Genomic DNA, 17,627 nt, shown 5'->3' on the forward strand with positions numbered 1-17,627 from the left:
TTTATGAACTTTTACTAGAAATTAATACATTTAAAAAAATGGTATAAAAACATTTTTCAGATTTTTAATTTTGATCTTTATTACTTGTAATAGAGAATCATAAGGGAGAGTTTTATAAATAAATTTTATTGTTTAATGGCAGGCAAAGTGATGGCAATTCATATGGCTAGACCAAAAACTGAAACAATGCAGTATACAGTTTTGTTTTCCCATCTGACCGTGCAGCTTCCTGTAACAAAACAGAATTTTTTAAAATAATTTTTTTAAATTATTATTAAATTTTGACAAATTTATGATACCATCTGTGGAATCATCCCAGTAACAAGAACTAGCTGTATGTAATCCTGCACCATTCTTCTGCATAACTATACAGGTCACTATAATATATAATAATATTGTAAGTTTTTAATAACTACAGTATACAATTTTTCTTTTTACTTAATGCCGAAATTTATTACATTAATTTAATTTTGCCTCATTTGTAACTTCTTGAGGCATATTTTCTACAAATGCATAGTTTTTCTATAATATTTCTACAACTAAATAAACACTTTTGTATTTAGAATATTTATATAGGATAAAACATGCTTTGCAAACATGCATTTTATATAATTATAATTGATATAACTTAAATTTTTCAAAGTTTTAACTACTTTTAAGCAAGAGAAAAATGAATACAACGAAAGAGTATTACATTTTTATCAATTTATGTTTAAAATACTAATACATTTCAGGAAATTAATTTGATGTAAATTATAAATTAATCATTGAAATAGGGAAAAGTCAATATGACAGGATGATTGGAAATATTATATCATATGTCAATTTATCTATGATGTTATTGCAAAAAATATTGTAATAAAATTTCTGAAGATACTCTAAATAAAATATTAGATCTTTCTAGATAAAAAATTATTCTGTTCCAATTGAAGATAAGTCCTCAAGTTTGGTGAAAAAACTGTTGTCTTGGAATATCATTTTTGTTAATGCTCCTAAATTTATTTACAATATTCTACACATTCCCTCTCTCTCTTTCTAGAGATGCTAAAACATCAGTCTTTTTTTATTTTCATTAAAAAATGATAAATTGCAATGTTTAAGCCTAACCCATGAGCATTCTTTCTTTTATTCTATTATGAATATGCTTCATAGTAATGAAAGCTGCTTAAAAAGCAAATAAAAGTTCAAAACTTTAAATATACAGTGGTATCTCATACTTTTAACACTAAATTCAAGAGAAATTCCATCTGGAGTTTGAATGATGCTTCTACATTTGAATTGCAAATGCAGTGAAAAAACTGCACTTGCTACATAAACATCTGTTGTACACCTAAATCAATCCATTCTTGGTGTAAATGCATCTCATGTTAGGCTTGTGTATTTTCAGTTTTTCTGCTTTATTCTTGGTGTATTTTGTTATATATATATATAAAACCCCTACATATTAATCATAGCATCAAGAAGTGTGTACAAGCAACAAAGCCTAAGAGGAAGATTGTAGCATTGACAATTGAGGTGGAGAAAAACTTATTGAAAAGTATGGAAGCAGTATACATGGGATGAATCTGGCAACCATGTTTAAGATATTGATATTAACAGTATGCATTCGATAAATGCAATTTTTATTTTATTATACAATATTTACATATTTTATTTGTTTCATGTTTTAATTTATTATTATTTTTTTTGCCTTAAACTTAAACAGCAAATACACATAATTTATCAAAATGGGTATTATTTAGGGTGTGGGAATGGATTCATTCACTTTCCGTTATTTCTAATCAGAAAAATTGATTCAAACTTGAACAATTCAGTGTTTGAACTGTCTCCCAGAACAAATTTAATTTGAACTACAAAGCACCACTGTATACAGAACTCAATATAGTATGTATTGTAAATCTATAAACTTGAAACATCTTCATTTTCTTTTTACACTAATTTAATTTAATCATTAAAGAAATCAAAGAAACATTCTGAAGAGAACTAGAGAATTGAAATAAGGAAAGTTTGAATTACAATTGGTCTTTTGAGTAAATAAATATTAATTATGTATTACAATTGCCAAAAAGGCAGAGAAAGGGTCTTAAAATATCGACTGTTTTATGTTATTGCTGTTCAAAGATGAAAAAATTATACAGTAAAATTTGTTATAGATGAAATTGCACTGGACACTATTCCATCAGGCATATGATCTAAGCAAAATTTCTGTGTTTTCTCACTGAAAATGTAACTTATGAATGCTCCTCTTGGGTGATTTGCTTACTTGAATTCAAGATCAATATTTTTGAGTGCCTTAGATTTTGTCTTAAACTCATAATTAACAGGTAGATCCTCACTCCTCTGATTTCATCTACCTACCCAAACAACCAAACATTTTGAACAATCCAGACAAATTTTGCATAGTTAATCTCTACAATCCTCCAAAAAATATGCTACCTTAAATCTCCTTTCCCTGATTTCATCTCCCAACAATTGCCAAATCCTTGACTGATTTGGACCAAATTTTGCATAATTTCTGCCATCTTGTGAGAAAAACAGTATTTTATAATGAGGACCTCTCCATGAGTTCCTAGGCAATGCTCAGCAGTACTTGCCTAGTAACTAATACAAATTAATAAAAGTATAACACACAGCTTTATGTTGATGTTTCACAGGTTTCACTTTAGAGAGGATACTTTGTATGGAAAATTTGACAGTAATGCAGAAATCACTGCAATTTTCAAGAGTTTTCATTTCAGGTTCTACTCCTTGCTGGTTTTACTGTAAATTAATTTTAATGTATCAGTAAATGTAACTGTAATATTAACATTGCTATGACGTTTCACAAAAATCAAATTTAGGGAAAATAGTTTGACATAAGATGAAAGTTTGAAGATCACTAATATAAGGCATTTTGTTCAACAGCAATTGCCTGATAATATAAGAAAAAATAAGGACTTCCTTTTTAAGATAAGCATGAACTATTTTAATAGAACTGGAAAACTATATAAGAATTTTCTTGGTCTCAGCAGAAGTATTAACAATATATTGAGAGTTAATCAGTAAAGTTCATTCAGTACAATAACAAAATGAAATATAATATGGTGAAAAAGCATGTCAAATATTTAATATATTCATTCTTTCAATAATATTGATATTAAGATAAATAATTATGTTTAAGTGAAAAATTTAGTTTTTATTGGCTCAGTAGTTGTTTGGATCATTTCATGTACAGTACTTGGCATGGCATTCTCATTTAATTATTTTCACATCAGGATTAATTCATAAATTATATAATTGGTATGAAAAATATTACAATAATAAATAGAATTATGACAAATATACTTGGTTTAATTTCTTAAATGTTGTACATTTTTGTAATTTATGATGAATTCTAATTTAAACTATTTATTGGTTATACAACTAAGAACCACTATTCTATAGATCTACTCTTGATTTATTTAAATCTTATCTACAAATATTCTAATTGTTTTTATTAACTAATCATAAATCAAATTTTATAGTATTGCAATTCAATTTTTAATAGTTCTATTATTAATTCACTAAATTTCTAAAAATTAAAATAGTGCATTTCAAATATTAGTAATAATGATTATAACTATTAAAATTGATTATTAACTTCATACCTATATACTTGAAGGGTTTATTAAGTTTTGTTAGTTGTCCTAAGATCTGTTCCACAATACTGTTGGTCCACTGATTGACCTTACTATGCTGATAAGCATTTCCAGCTATAATACCCTCAACAGCCTATTGTTTATGAAATGTTTGATTGAATAATTATTGCATGTTAAAATGATTATTTTAAAATAAATTACTTACTTCTTTAATAATAGTACTGACATCATCTATAACAAATGTTGTCTGAAGAAGAAATTAAACAATCATACTTCAATAAATATTAAACATCTTATAAAATCTATAATAATAATAATAGCATAATATTTGAGACAAAAATCTATAATAAAAATAAGATGAAAAATTTATAATTTAAAGAATCAATGAAAACAAATTATAAATAATATCAAAACAATATTCAAATAATTATAATTTAGATTTTATTGTTTATATCTTTCTTTGAGATAAAATTGATCTAATATCAATACAAATATTTTTATACATTGTCATTAAGTATTTCATTTTAAAAACTAAATATTATTTTAAAGATTTAGTTCTTTTCTGTTAACGGGATACCAGTTATAACTTTAATCCAATATGCAATACCAATGTCTACTAAGAGTATTGCATTTAACTATTTAGCTAAGCCAACTCTGAGTAGCCCACTTAACTGTTCATGGAGTACTTGATATTATATAGTTTTATGGGAGTGGGGACAAGACACTGAGATGCTTTCTATCATTCACACCAAAGCATACAAGTAGAATAGGTAGTATACTGATAAACGTTATATACACCTTTGGATGCAAATATATTGCAAAGGGACAACAATTCTAGGGGTATGAAACTCCTCATTCAGAGCTTGAATCTTACCCATTGCTGTACATATCAGCTGATGTCCCTTTAACAGAAAAGTATAAAAAATTCTGATAAACATAATTGGTCTAGTTTGAATTCTTTAAAAACTTTTAGTCCATGACAGACTTGCCTATAACAATAGTTTAATTCCATAATTCAATGAAATGAATACATAGTTACTTTTTCTTTATCCTTTATTTAAATCCATTTTGTATTTCTGAAGAAATGCATAGGCCTATTTTGGATTTTTTTAAAATTGTTATCAGTTCCAAGCATGAAACCCAACTCTAAGGGATCAGAACACATTTAGCTCCCAATAATATTTCAAGTGGTTTTAATTACTATTAGAGATTAAATGAGTTGTGTCCTCTTAGAGTTGGCTACCACAGTTTCAAGTAAACATGAAAACAGATAAAGTACAAATTGTGTTATAATATAATGTGACATTATATTATAATCCAATCTGTTATATTACAATCCAAGCCAAAACATTTATTTTATGCTTAATGCTTAATTTCCAATACTATTCAATTGAGAATGTTTTAAAAAATAAGCTTTATTGAAATTTTATTAAGAATGTTTATTAGAAAGGAAGGAAGATTTAATTGCTTACTTTTTAAAGTCCCTTTTTTTGAGGAAAATAAAACTTTTTATCATCAAGAATTAACAATTATTAAGATTTTAATTACAATTTACAATGCATTTATCAATAGAAAGGCAAGATTCTATCTCTGCTGAAGGTTATTGGCACTGCAAAGATTGCAAGCAATTTCTATAAGAATAAAAAATAATAGCAGCTTGTTTTTTTAACAATTTTTTTCAGATACCTGACAATACCAACTTTTATTCTGTGTGATATAAATATATTTAGTAAATACGAGTGATGTAACGAATATTCGGTTACTATTCGGTATTCGGCCTGTTTCACTATTCGGCCAAATACCTAAAACCAGGAGTAATAAATAACAAAAACACAGTAAATTAATCATTTTGGTATTTAGATTTAATGTTGTTGGGTTAGTGTTTGCTTATATTTATTTATAACTTGTAGCATGCACAAAATAAAAAAGAAAATAATATTAGTCACATGTATTCACAATTTATAATTACAAAGATCAGCACACGTACATGCCTATCGTTGGAGAATCCTTGCACATCTGAGGGTCTGACCCTGCCTATCCTTCTTTTTAAGTGCTCGTCTTTGCTCTTCCCTTTCTCTTTCCTCTATTGCTCTAGTCCACGTATGCCTATGCATACATCATAATACACACTCATGATACTTTCGATTCGCCACTTTTCCGTCGTAGAGTTCCCCTTTTACAATTACGTGACTCAGCCTGGTGATAATGGAGAAAAGAGACGGATAGGACATCAGTATAAGTCACAGTTATGATTTCACAGATTTGAGACAGCTCGGTAGCCCAAACGGCCCCAGGCTTTTGCCCATGCACGCTAAGTGACTTTCATTACAAGTATTTAGCTTTCTGAAGTCTATGACAACAATTGTTTGGCATTGACAGCCGCGAATTTCGCGCCAATAAGCTGCCTCGACTTGTTCGATTATGTTATCAATTCAATTTCATATTTATTTTCACTTCACAGTTCTTCTCTGTTCTTTTTCCGTTATTTTTTACACGTGTAGGTCATTTCATTGTTATCCACATTTGATATCATCATTTATCACATACTTCCATGACACTCTTGTCTGTCCGCTACAACTGCCAAGAATTAATGCTATTGGCAAAGCGTAGTGACAGCGGGCCAATAGATAGTAGGATCCTTGCCATAATGCAGTTTGCGCACCAATTTTCGTACGTGCATTAATCGAGCCGAATAGTTTGGCCGAATATTCGGCCTGAGGCTGAATATACTATTCGTTGCAACACTAGTAAATATGTAGGTTGTTTTTTTTTCAACCTCTAATGGTCATAAAGCAAAGACAAGTGTAAATAATAAAATGAATTTATTACCAAAAATTAGGTACAAACATGATTATTTTTTGACATAATCACCATGAAGATTGAGGCATTTGTCATAACTGTGGACAAGCTTTGCAACCCTTCTTCAAAGAATGTTGCTACCAGTGACGCGAGATGGCCTTAACATATTTTTGAAGATCGTCATTAGTCTCGAACCTCTGCCCTCCTAGCCACTTTTTCAGTTCAGGAAAGAGGTAGAAATTTTCACACATTAAAGGTGTGAAGACTTCCACCCAGCTTGGAACTTTTTAAGCACCCAGCCTACAGCCCCAATTTAGCAACGAGTGACTTCCACGTCTTTCCCAAACTGAAAAACGTTACTAGAATGGCAGAGGTTCGAGACTAATGATGATCTTCAAAACAACGTTAAGGCCATCTCAAGTCCCTGGCAGCATCATTCTATGAAGGAATTGCAAAGCTAGTCCACAGATATGACAAATGCTTCAATCTTCACGGTGATTATGTTGAAAAGTAACCATGTTTATACCTAACTTTTGGTAATAAATTCATTTTGTTATTTACACTTGTCTTAGCTTTATGGACCATCAGAGGTTGAAAAAGAAACCACCCACATAGTTTCATTTTATTAGATTGCATTGCATGTCATAGTCTGGTAACTGCCAGTAGTTACTAAGACATTTAGTAAAATGTGACCTAAATAACCAACTTCATTTAAAAATCACTGTTATGACGTCACCGGCTGTACTGCGGTACTTACCAAAGTAATGGTGTGTGCCGCCAAATTTTTAAATTATTAAAAGTGTACTGTGACAAAAAAAAGGTTGAGAATCACTGGTCTAACAAAACAAAAATCATAAGCCCTAAATCATTAAGATATTTTATTTGTATTTTAAAATATTTATTTAAAAAATCCATAACTATTATATATTGATAAAAATATAAAACCAGAATATAAACTATAGTACAATACAGTCATACCCCGGACTTACGCGATAGGTGGGACCAAGCGATAACCGCATAAGTCGAATTCGCATAAGTCGGGGTATAATTTTGCATATAAATACATACAAATTATTTTTAATTGGGACCGGAGACTAAAGAAAACAATAATTTAGAAAAAAATGTTTAATAAAATCTTAGATAATACATATGTATAACAAATTAGGCCTATATTATTTTACAATTTTTCACATTTACTTGATTATTACGCCATAATTTTAACATTGTTTCCATCTCAGCGATAATACCGTGATGTTTAGGAATGGTGCTTGAATTTAAAGATTGAGCATTTTTCACAGCTTCGAGAATTTTTTCTTTACCTTTTATAATTGTTCTGACCGACGATTCCGGTAGATCAAACTTCTTTGCCAATTCACAAATTTTCATTTTCGTATCGAAGTCTTTAATAATGTTAACTTTACATTCCAAAGATAAACTTTTTCTTTTCTTGTTTGATGCAGAAGAATCAGTTCTACTTCGTTTGGATGACATAGTAGAGTGTTAAGATTAATTTTATTCGTTATTGTAAACCGCGCTTAAGTTAGGCGCCATCTGTTCATTTCTTTTGTATGTCCGACGATTAAAAGACCGCTTGGGATCGAGTCTGTTTATAATTTGAAAGGTAATCTTGTCAGTTGTATATACAAAAGGTAAATTGTTTACAAAATGAGTCTTTGTTTATTATCTGATAAATGTATAGTCTACTTTTTTCGTCAATTGTTCACGATTGCAAATGCCTGTGTAAAATCCAAGTAGGATGTATGTAAGCTAATAAATGTTCTCGTTAATCTTATCTCGCCATTTGGTTCGTTCATGGTTACAAGAAATCACCACATACATAGAGTCTCTCAAGTCTCCGTAGATATAGCAAACAAAAATAAATTTCACAAAATAAATTGTAGCTATGCGTCAATTCCGCGCGACACGTCCGAACATGTAAGCTGGACAATAGTGTGGGGGGAGTGAATAATCAAGAGTTGCGTGGCACTCAAACAAAAGACGAACCGACGAGATTTGAAAATCGCGTAACTCCGGGTTCGCGTAAGTCAGGGTATGACTGTACTTCATAAGTTCAGAAGAAATACTAAAAAACGAGCCAAGAGTCCTCATAACATAGGTCGATGCCACCACAGTTTACCTCAGGTTATCTTATCCAATTCCAAGGTATGAGACAATAAATTACAGAGACTTTTATACTTTTTAACATTAATTTCAAACGCATAAAATTTTTACTATAATTTCTATTTAAAATAACTGCTTGATGTATCTACAAGGGTCGTTCAAACAAAATGTAGACCAAACTATATAAAACACGGCGTCTCCATAGCAGATTACAGTATACACAATTTAATGACAAACTTTCATTAGCTGCTGAGAAAAACCACCCGCTACATTCGGATGCACGTCTCAACACAATATAAGTTTGCGTTTATCCTCCATATAAAAAGAGGAAGACTGCCAAATGAACCATTCAATTATATCTATGTGGATTTTGCTGTCAGACTGGAATTGGCAACTTTTGAGAAACATTTTTAAAGGTACAAAAACATGGAATTTGCAAGGTGATGTATTGAGACTGTAAGGCAATTGCTGCATTGTTTTGGATAGGAAATTATGCAGCCTCTGCCTTACAGCCCCAATATGTCATCTTGCAACTTCCATGTTTAGGACCTTTAAATGTGTATGTTATTTAAACAAACACATCAAAAATCATAGAAGTTACTATTAGGTAATTTATGCATCTATATACATATATAGTCTAAAAGCTTAAACTCTGCCAATGATTCAAGTATTTTATGGATGTTTATAACACATTAAGGTGTGATTACTCGTTTTGTCTATACACAAATAGAAAATGTTCACACCCACCTCATCCACAGACTGTGCTTCGTCCATATTTATTAATTGTAAGTGTAAACGATAAACGAATTTCGAGTTTTATCCGTTATATAAATTTATTTTAATCGAAATGGTCTAAGAGAAACAAGATAAATAATTTCCGATGTAAAAAAACAGTTAATCACTGCTATTGAAATCTTATGTAGTAACTGCCAGATTACTTGTTTACTATCACAAACACGCCCAACGGTTCTTTTTCGAGTAATAATTATTAATATTTATTTTCGTTAAAATTAATTTATCGTAATATTCATTATAATATAAATATCTGGACGGATCATCGCCAAAAATTCCTGGGGTTTTTTCACTCGTCGGGATGTGATTTCGATCTCCAGAATGGTAGGCAGCTATCTTAACCGCTCGGCCATCCAGCCGTCTAGCTACTAAACGTCGGGACCGTTCTCTTATTACTCGGCCACTTCCATTGTGGACCTGGACAAATGGAAGAAAAAATGGAAGGTATTGTGTTGCAATTGTAAGGTCTCCGAAGGGAACGCGATAGTCAGAACTGACGAGGAGTCGAGAGGGTCTCATGTGAGTGCGATCGGTACCAAGACAGTCTCTACGGTTACAATAAACTATTTATTTGACACGAAAGAAGCTTACAGGATTTCCCCAGTCTTGGAAGTTTTAAGTCGCAGCGCTTCTGGGTTTTCCTCTCCTTCCCACGATAGTCAGTCCCAAATGAAGGAGTGCCCTGATTCGCGAATGACAGTTCTCTCGACAACTCCCGAACGATGCAGTCGATTTCCGATGATGGGAAGATGTCGATCCGAGGACAGGAGACGGAGACGAAGATGGGCAGAGACACACAACAATTGGTCCGACACTTGGAACTTTGGAAGAAGAAGCCGTCACGTCCTTGAATTCCCGGGTTTTTATTAATTTCTATCCTCAATCACCCATTCCGATTGGTGGCTTTTCCTCGTTCTCGCTTTCTAAGAGGTTGATCACTCGCTACTAAGGGTAATGAGATATCAGCGTAGATCGCGGGAGAAATCAAAATCGATGTTTAATTCGATTCCCCAAGCATAGGTGGTCGATCTTAAAACTTACATTCTTCTATGGTTTATAAATTCGCTTCGCGTATTCATACAAAAAAATTATTTCTATCTTTTACTTTCTTTTCTTTAAAAAATTATTTGAGCCGTCGACTTTCTTTAATTAAGTATAGTGAGTTCACCATCTGTCTTTCTTTTATCTGTGGCCGCTCTTTTATAATTGCAACAAGAGTTGCGATTATAAAAGAACTTGTTGCAATTATAAGTTCGAAATTCTGTTCGTAAACCGAATTGTTCGAAAAGTGAGGTTTGACTGTATAGGACAGAGTAGACCTACGGTATATCATACAATAGGTCTACTCTGTCCTATCATAACAATTGTGTATCGTATTAATGTGCTACGCACGACGTAAAATTATTGATCCAATCAAGTTTTAATTTGAATATTTTATATGATTTATACGATATATTTTAAAGAAAAGACTTAAATACTCGATGAAAAATATTTGCAGAGAAGGAAGTAGACATTTTTCTTATAAAAAAGCATGTTTTAAGAAGGTTTTTTTTANATTTTAGGTAATTTATGAGAGTAAATTTTTAAAATTAATCTCTGAAAGATTTACTCTTCTTGGTAAAAACGCGAATTTTTTGCAATGCACATGATAATTTATGAATACATTAGATTATAATTACGTAATCTATATCATTACAAATGAAATAAGAAAATCCTTAACGCAGAAATTATAAATACAGTATTGTCGCGTCGGCTCCGGGTGAGACTAGCGCCATGGTGCAGAAAGTGGCGAAACAAAAAAAGAATGTTTAAAAAAGAAAAGAAAAAGAATGATTCAAAAAAAGAAGAACGATTCGGAGGAAAAAGAACAATTCGAAAAAAGTTGGGGGTGTTTTTTCTTTTAAGGAGTTATATAACATTTTTGTTGTTAGTGTATCTAAAAAGTCTCAGTTTCGGTAAACTGTATTCTGAATTTATATCCCGAGCCCCACAGCTCCTAACAATATTTATTTTTATTTATAAGAACTGTATTATCGTTTTAAAGGTTTATAATTTTAAAATTTGTTTACAAAAATATTAGATATTTCAGCACATTTAAAAGAGAACTACGTTTCGGGATTTGATTTTATCTCGGTAATTTGCTGATTTTCATTAAAACTTTTGTTCATTAAAATAGTACCATCAGGAATATCGATTCTTTTGTTACGATCAGCAATGATTATAACATTTCCTTTCAATGAAACGTGTCTACCAAATGTGACATCACCGGATATAGTTAAGCTTTCTAAATCTAACATGTCAGGAATAGCAGCAAAGTTTTTAAGCATTTTTTCCACTTTAGTAAGGGGACTATCGTAAATTTTAATAACAGGCATCGTAGGAAGAATACGCTTGGGATTAGGTAACATTAAACCATCATTTATATAATATAAATTACTCCTTAATAATAGAAAATCAGATGTAGTTTTGACAGGCAGAAAACGACTTCGAGGCACATTTATTCCGCGAGCTCTTCTAAAACATGCTATTGCTGCACCAGCTGCTCTTTCTAATTGAATAATCTTCTTACCATCATCTAAGAGCTTGTGATTGACTATTATTTCCATATCAAGTTTATTATTATTAACTAAAAACAACAAACTCTTTAAATTTATCCATAAGTTATTTGTATTGAATAATTTAAATTTTTCAATATTTTTAAATTCTTCTACGTGATCTTTTGGTACTTGTGTAAATTCTAATAATCTCAGGTTTCTTTCATATTCAATAAGAGTGCCTCCTTTAACATCTGCTTCTGTTTTATTTGTTACTTCCATTAGAAATTCACAGTTCAACTTATTCTGAGGATGCAACAAGAAGTTCAATATTTTCAAATCAATTGTAGCTCCTACATTATCAATATTAGAAATAAAACAGTATTCGTAACCCTCTTTAATAAAACGCTTAAGAAAAGTTTTGTTAAAGGCTTCGTAAAAATCTCCATGACCTGGTGGATACCATACGTTAGTATCTGAATCATTTATTGATGTAACAAGAGGCATAAAATTATCTGCACTTATCCGTGGATATTTATTTTGTGAGAAGCAGTATATGTTCGTTTTCAGTGTAGAGTATTCACGTAGTTGATTTTTCGTTTCTCGATCTGTATAAAACGAATTCATCAAAAGCAAAGGTACATCGGCACGATACAACTCATTAAAGTGACGAATATGTTGAAGTGTTAAATCGATAAAATTTAAATTATCCTGAACAGTAAGCAATGCTTTTGGTCCAGTACATCCCATACTTGTTCCTAAACCACCGTTAAGTTTTACGACTACCACTTTGTTTAACATTTCGCGGATGCTTTCTGATGCTGGTTCCTCCAGAGTCGAATAATCAAGAATTACATCGTTAGATGGTAACTGGACTTTTTCCCATTCAATTTCAAAATTACCCTTTATGAAATCTAGAAATAACTTTTCAAATCCTTGTAACACTTCTTTAACTTCTTCTTTATTTGATGTTGATGCTGTTTTCAGGAGACCATCTAAAACCTGAGAAAGTTGAGCTTGAATTTCTGATTTATTCATTCTTTGTTCTTTATAAGTATTGTATTTAGTTAACAATAAGTTATTGTTTTGTAAAAAATCATTATTATTAATTTTTTTTAATAATTAAAAACTGTATAACCATAATTATATTTAAAATACACGATATAACACTAAGGAAACCAAACTCGCGCTATTTCGTTAACGGTGGTTATCTAAATTTATGAAGAGGAAGACGACTTCTCTTTGTTCTTGACTACTTATTTTCGTTTATTTTAGTACTGATAAATAAATATTTTATAGAATTGCTGCCAGCAGGAATCATGTAAAACTTAGGTCCACCAAGATTAGTTTGTTTGTTTTGTTAAACTACGGCAACACAACACTTGGGCAATCTGTCTAGGGATAGGGGAGACCGGAGCTAGTTGTCACAGTGCAAATATCTCCTATATAGTCAAAACTGAACGGTTACGTCATTTAAGAGTAGGTTCCTCTACCGCTCGCCTACGTCATTACAAAATTCGTATAATGTCCGTTGCATTATGTTCCGTTAGTTGGCGTTTAGGAGATTTACAGCGAGTCGCGTAAATTTTGATGTGTCATGTCTTGTGCCGTTTTGAAAACGTGCAATTAATTAATGGTGAGAACTTAGGCTACCTATACCCTGTGACAACATACCCTTTGGGTGACACAGTTTCTAAGATAATTAATAACTATGACAAAAAATTATGAAATGTTCATATATTTATTACAAGCAATCAAAAGATATGTAGGTGCTGCATTTTCCTTAAATCTAAATAAACTGATATTATAAACCCTAAAACTAAAAATGACTAAAAACTGTGATAACTAGCCCTTGTCTCCGGAGGTCATTTTAAGGATAACTGGCCTGTATTCAGGTGTTACAGACAGAAGATCCAGAAAAGCTCACATGACAAGCTCGTCCGGGCGAGCCGCAAACCCACGACCGAACTCCCAGTATTCAGGGAAAGAAACAGCTTGCCCACTGATGGGCACCGCCAAAATTAGGGTTGCCAGGTACTTGGAGATAAAATCCAGGACAAAATGAGTTCTTCCCGAAAGATACTACGACGCTTCAGTTCCAAGACATTCCGGATGTATTTGACAGAAATACATTTAAAATGTGGAAAAATAAAAATATAATTTATTGTAGGAACTGTTTTTAGAATAAGTCGTTTCTAAACAGAACAAACGAAAAATATTAATATTTGTCTTACATAATTAAAAAAAAAACTCTTATTTATACTCTTCCATAGAAACAGTGACCAGGGTTAGGTTTGGGCATTGTCATAGGTCGTTAAACGTCACTTAACTGCGCCTAATAATAGTTACGTTGGCCGGATGGCCGAGCAGTCAAAGTGACAGACTACCGCTCTGGGGAACCCAGGATCGAGCCTAGTCGGGTCAAGGAAACCCTAGGAATTTTTCGGGGGGTGGTCCGTTCGGATATGTCGGGTAACGTCCCTCACCACCCGGTCGCACCATTGTGGGCCTGGCCGAACCCATAATGGGCCTAGTCAAATTAAAATACTTCTTCAGAGTCAGTTGTATTTAAACTTGTATATATATTAAAACAAAAACGTATGTACAGTTACAATTAAAGTTCACATATAAGAATTACTAACATTAGATATTAACAAAGTACAAAGTAATCATCCACTGCTACAGGTTCGTCGGAAAAGCACCTTGCGACGCACAAATTCCAAGTCTACAACAACACAACAAGATGAGACGATCTTCTAAGACAGCTCCGGCAACTAAGGTCAACGTGAGTTCATTCTACGAGTCCAAAATAAACTAAACTTCCCGCCAGAACTTCACTGCTTTTATAGGATTGAAGCTACATTGAACTCCACCAATCAGCATCTACAAGCTGTATAAAACGTCCGCCGATCGTCCGATGGTTCTTAACCAATCAGCGGTCGAGTTTTCAAAATGTCGTTATCGCCGTTTCCATGGCGATAACGGTCGTTCACGAAAAGGCGGGAAAACCGCGCGCTAGACGATTTTTATTCCCGACAGGCCTGCTATAAGAAGCCCACAAGGCGGAAAGAGTATTTAAAAAAATACTGTAGTAATTACGCTATTAGATAACGGTCTTTTGTCTTTCTTTTCTCTTTTAGTCTTTTCCGATCTGTGGGCACTAAAAGGGCTTTATTATCAAGTCTAAGTAGGTTCGGCCAGACCCACAATGGTGTAACCGTATGATGATGGAATGGGGCCAGACATATTCGGGAGGATCGGGGCATATTATTCATGAAGAACTACTGAAATTTTTCGATCATTCACATTTGTTCCCGAGTCGTCCAGAGCAGAGCCAGCCCTACCATAGGATGAACCGAGCAGCCGCTCCAGGCGCTAAGTCCTAGGGGGCGCCCCCTAGGACTTAGCGCCTGGAACGGCTGCTCCGTTCACCCTACGGTAAAGAAAATTAAAGGGTGTTCAGTGGTAAAGAAAATTAAAGGATATAAATTAGGGGCAACCAAGGGGGCGCCATAATAGGATCTCGCTCCATCCTAAAACTTGCCTCGGGCCGGCACTGGTCCAGAGCAGTTATATTCTTAACACGTAAAATTAATGCTGTTATCAGAGTTGCTAGCGAAGAATAATAACTTATTTCATTCAACTGTTAAGTTACAGAGGTAAAAATTAGATTATATTTTTTTTATTTTGAACGACACAAGTTTTACGGAATGTCGAATTATCGACAGTTCAGTTTCGGGACTTTATTTTCATCAGATAAATAAATGATTATTATAACAGTCTAAGGTTATTATCAGTATGCAATTTGTGAAATTTCTAGCAGGGAGATCTTCGGTTATGCACAGTAACTTTATAATAGTACTGTATTCTATTATAATCACTTACACTATTTTATTATACTGTGTTGTACATTTCGTCAAAAAGAAAAACAATTAAAAACACCAATAGCATGAATTGCCTCAAAATCTTACTGCTATTTATAAAAATAAAACAGTAATTTATATTAACTACACTATATCGTTCATAAAGAGACAATACAAATTCTGCAAGTTGTTCATATATCAATAGTGTCTGGCCAAATTAGTTAGTGAACTGCAATACTTTTTACCGAAACTCCATACTGTTTTGAGCCACCAAAAAATCTTTCTAGTTATAAAGCGAATTTCTCTTCACTAGGTTTCTAGTTCAACAAAAGATCACCTATTGTCAGCGTAACTAGGTTGGCCCTTGGGTTGGTTCATTTTTGTGTGTTTAAGAGGTATTAGAATTGTTTATGAATGCATTTTACTCCCTTTGATTACACTTTGTTTCTAAAAAAAGGTCGAGTGTATGTGGTTAATTATATCAGCTTATTTAAATATTATTCACTTCTATTAAATATTTATTTATTAAAAGTTCTTGATTTCAAATTAACAAAAAAAAAAGACGAATCATCCTATTAATCTCCTCTGGAGCATACTAAAATGAACAAAACCAACGGCCAACTCTGCTGAACGTGCGACTAAATATCCAAATGGCACAATGCGCTGATTGGTCAGCTGAATGACTTCAACCCACCGAAATAGGAAAGGCTGATCGATTATGTTTATGTCGGAAGAAGTCATGCCGGAATAAATAAATTATTTCCTTTAGTTGTCGTAATATGTAGTGAGAATAAAGTGAAAATACAGTATAAGGTTTAGCTTGCATGTTTTCTTAAATTTATAGTAATTTAAAAATGGTTTACTTTTACTTAATAAATTACTTAATAAATTACTAATTTAATTATTATTTATTTTTTGAACGAATTTTAACTTCATACTTGATTTTTATGTACTGTACCTCTGAACCAATCATACACAATAGATAATTTTAATAGTGTGATTAGTGTTTTAAATTTAAATATTTTAAATTATAATGTGCATAGATAATGAATAACAGAAAATTTATACAGTACTTTGTTACAGATATTATTCATGAAAAGTTCAAGAAAGGATGAAATTTATAATTGAGACAAGTCAGAATATTTTTTGAATTTGTCATATGCATTTAATATAGATGAAACAATAAAATTTAGTTTTGTATACCTCTGAAAGGAATTTTCACAAATCTCGCTTAACAAGTTATAAAGTTTAAATGTGATAGTTATTGAACAATTTTGAATAAAGAATATTCTCCATAGATTACTCTCATCAGAAAAAAATATTTAATGCTTTAGTTAGGATTGACAGTTCTTTCTGTCAATAGACAAGACTGTGCTTTTGAATGTCAGTTCAAAATCTGTGTTAAGAAACAACACTTTTCAAATTTACAGAAATTTCATGTATCCAGTTCCATAATAGATATACGGTATCTGTAAATATGTTTGATCAAATTTGTATGACCATTTTTCAAATTAAAAGTATAGAATTCTTATATAAATTATTTAACTATCAATAATACCGTATTTAAATTCCTTTGAATATAATAGTTATATATGTTTTAAATAAGAATTCCCATACATTTCATCATGGAAATTGTTTATCAATATAAGTGTCAAGAAAAAGTAATGTTGCATTTGTACTGTAATGTTTTCATAGTAAGCTATTTTTGTTTGTGTTGTATACCTGGTTGCATAGGAAAATATAAAGTGAAGTGATATCCAGTGTCTATATTTAAGTTTTCACGAGATTTGATTTGAAAAGCAAACCAATGGATTACAGAATTTGTAGAAAAAATAACTTATTATTTAAAATGTTTTAACAATTATGCATTAAAAACTATGAATTATGTTTAGGTGAAAATA

General features: G+C 31.8%; 1 protein-coding gene and 1 pseudogene across 1 annotated transcript; both read right to left on the reverse strand.

The window, feature by feature from the left end:
• Window positions 1–56: 56 nt before the first annotated feature.
• Window positions 57–9,490, reverse strand: LOC111633381 (dynein light chain Tctex-type 1-like). Its single transcript, XM_023377937.1, has 5 exons — window positions 9,285–9,490; window positions 3,823–3,864; window positions 3,627–3,750; window positions 300–377; window positions 57–229 (listed from the first exon to the last, which is right to left on the reverse strand). Exons 1-5 carry the CDS (start codon window positions 9,309–9,311, stop codon window positions 159–161), a joined length of 342 nt encoding a protein of 113 aa, XP_023233705.1. The 5' UTR covers window positions 9,312–9,490; the 3' UTR covers window positions 57–158.
• Window positions 9,491–11,042: 1,552 nt separating this feature from the next.
• LOC111633374 lies at window positions 11,043–12,955 on the reverse strand (annotated as a pseudogene).
• Between the last annotated feature and the right edge of the window lie 4,672 nt (window positions 12,956–17,627).

Source organism: Centruroides sculpturatus, unplaced genomic scaffold (assembly GCF_000671375.1).
Source record: "Centruroides sculpturatus isolate CEXI.00-Female unplaced genomic scaffold, Cexi_2.0 scaffold677, whole genome shotgun sequence".
Lineage (NCBI taxonomy): Eukaryota > Metazoa > Arthropoda > Arachnida > Scorpiones > Buthidae > Centruroides > Centruroides sculpturatus.

Excerpts from the sequence above, each read along its gene's own strand:
- LOC111633381 (XM_023377937.1), bottom strand. The coding sequence starts at position 9,311 with ATGGACGAAGCACAGTCTGTGGATGAG. Across the intron at positions 3,751-3,822 it reads TCAGTACTATTATTAAAGAA|GCTGTTGAGGGTATTATAGC; the intron begins GTAAGTAATTTA and ends CATAAACAATAG. Across the intron at positions 378-3,626 it reads TAAACCCTTCAAGTATATAG|TGACCTGTATAGTTATGCAG; the intron begins GTATGAAGTTAA and ends TATATATTATAG.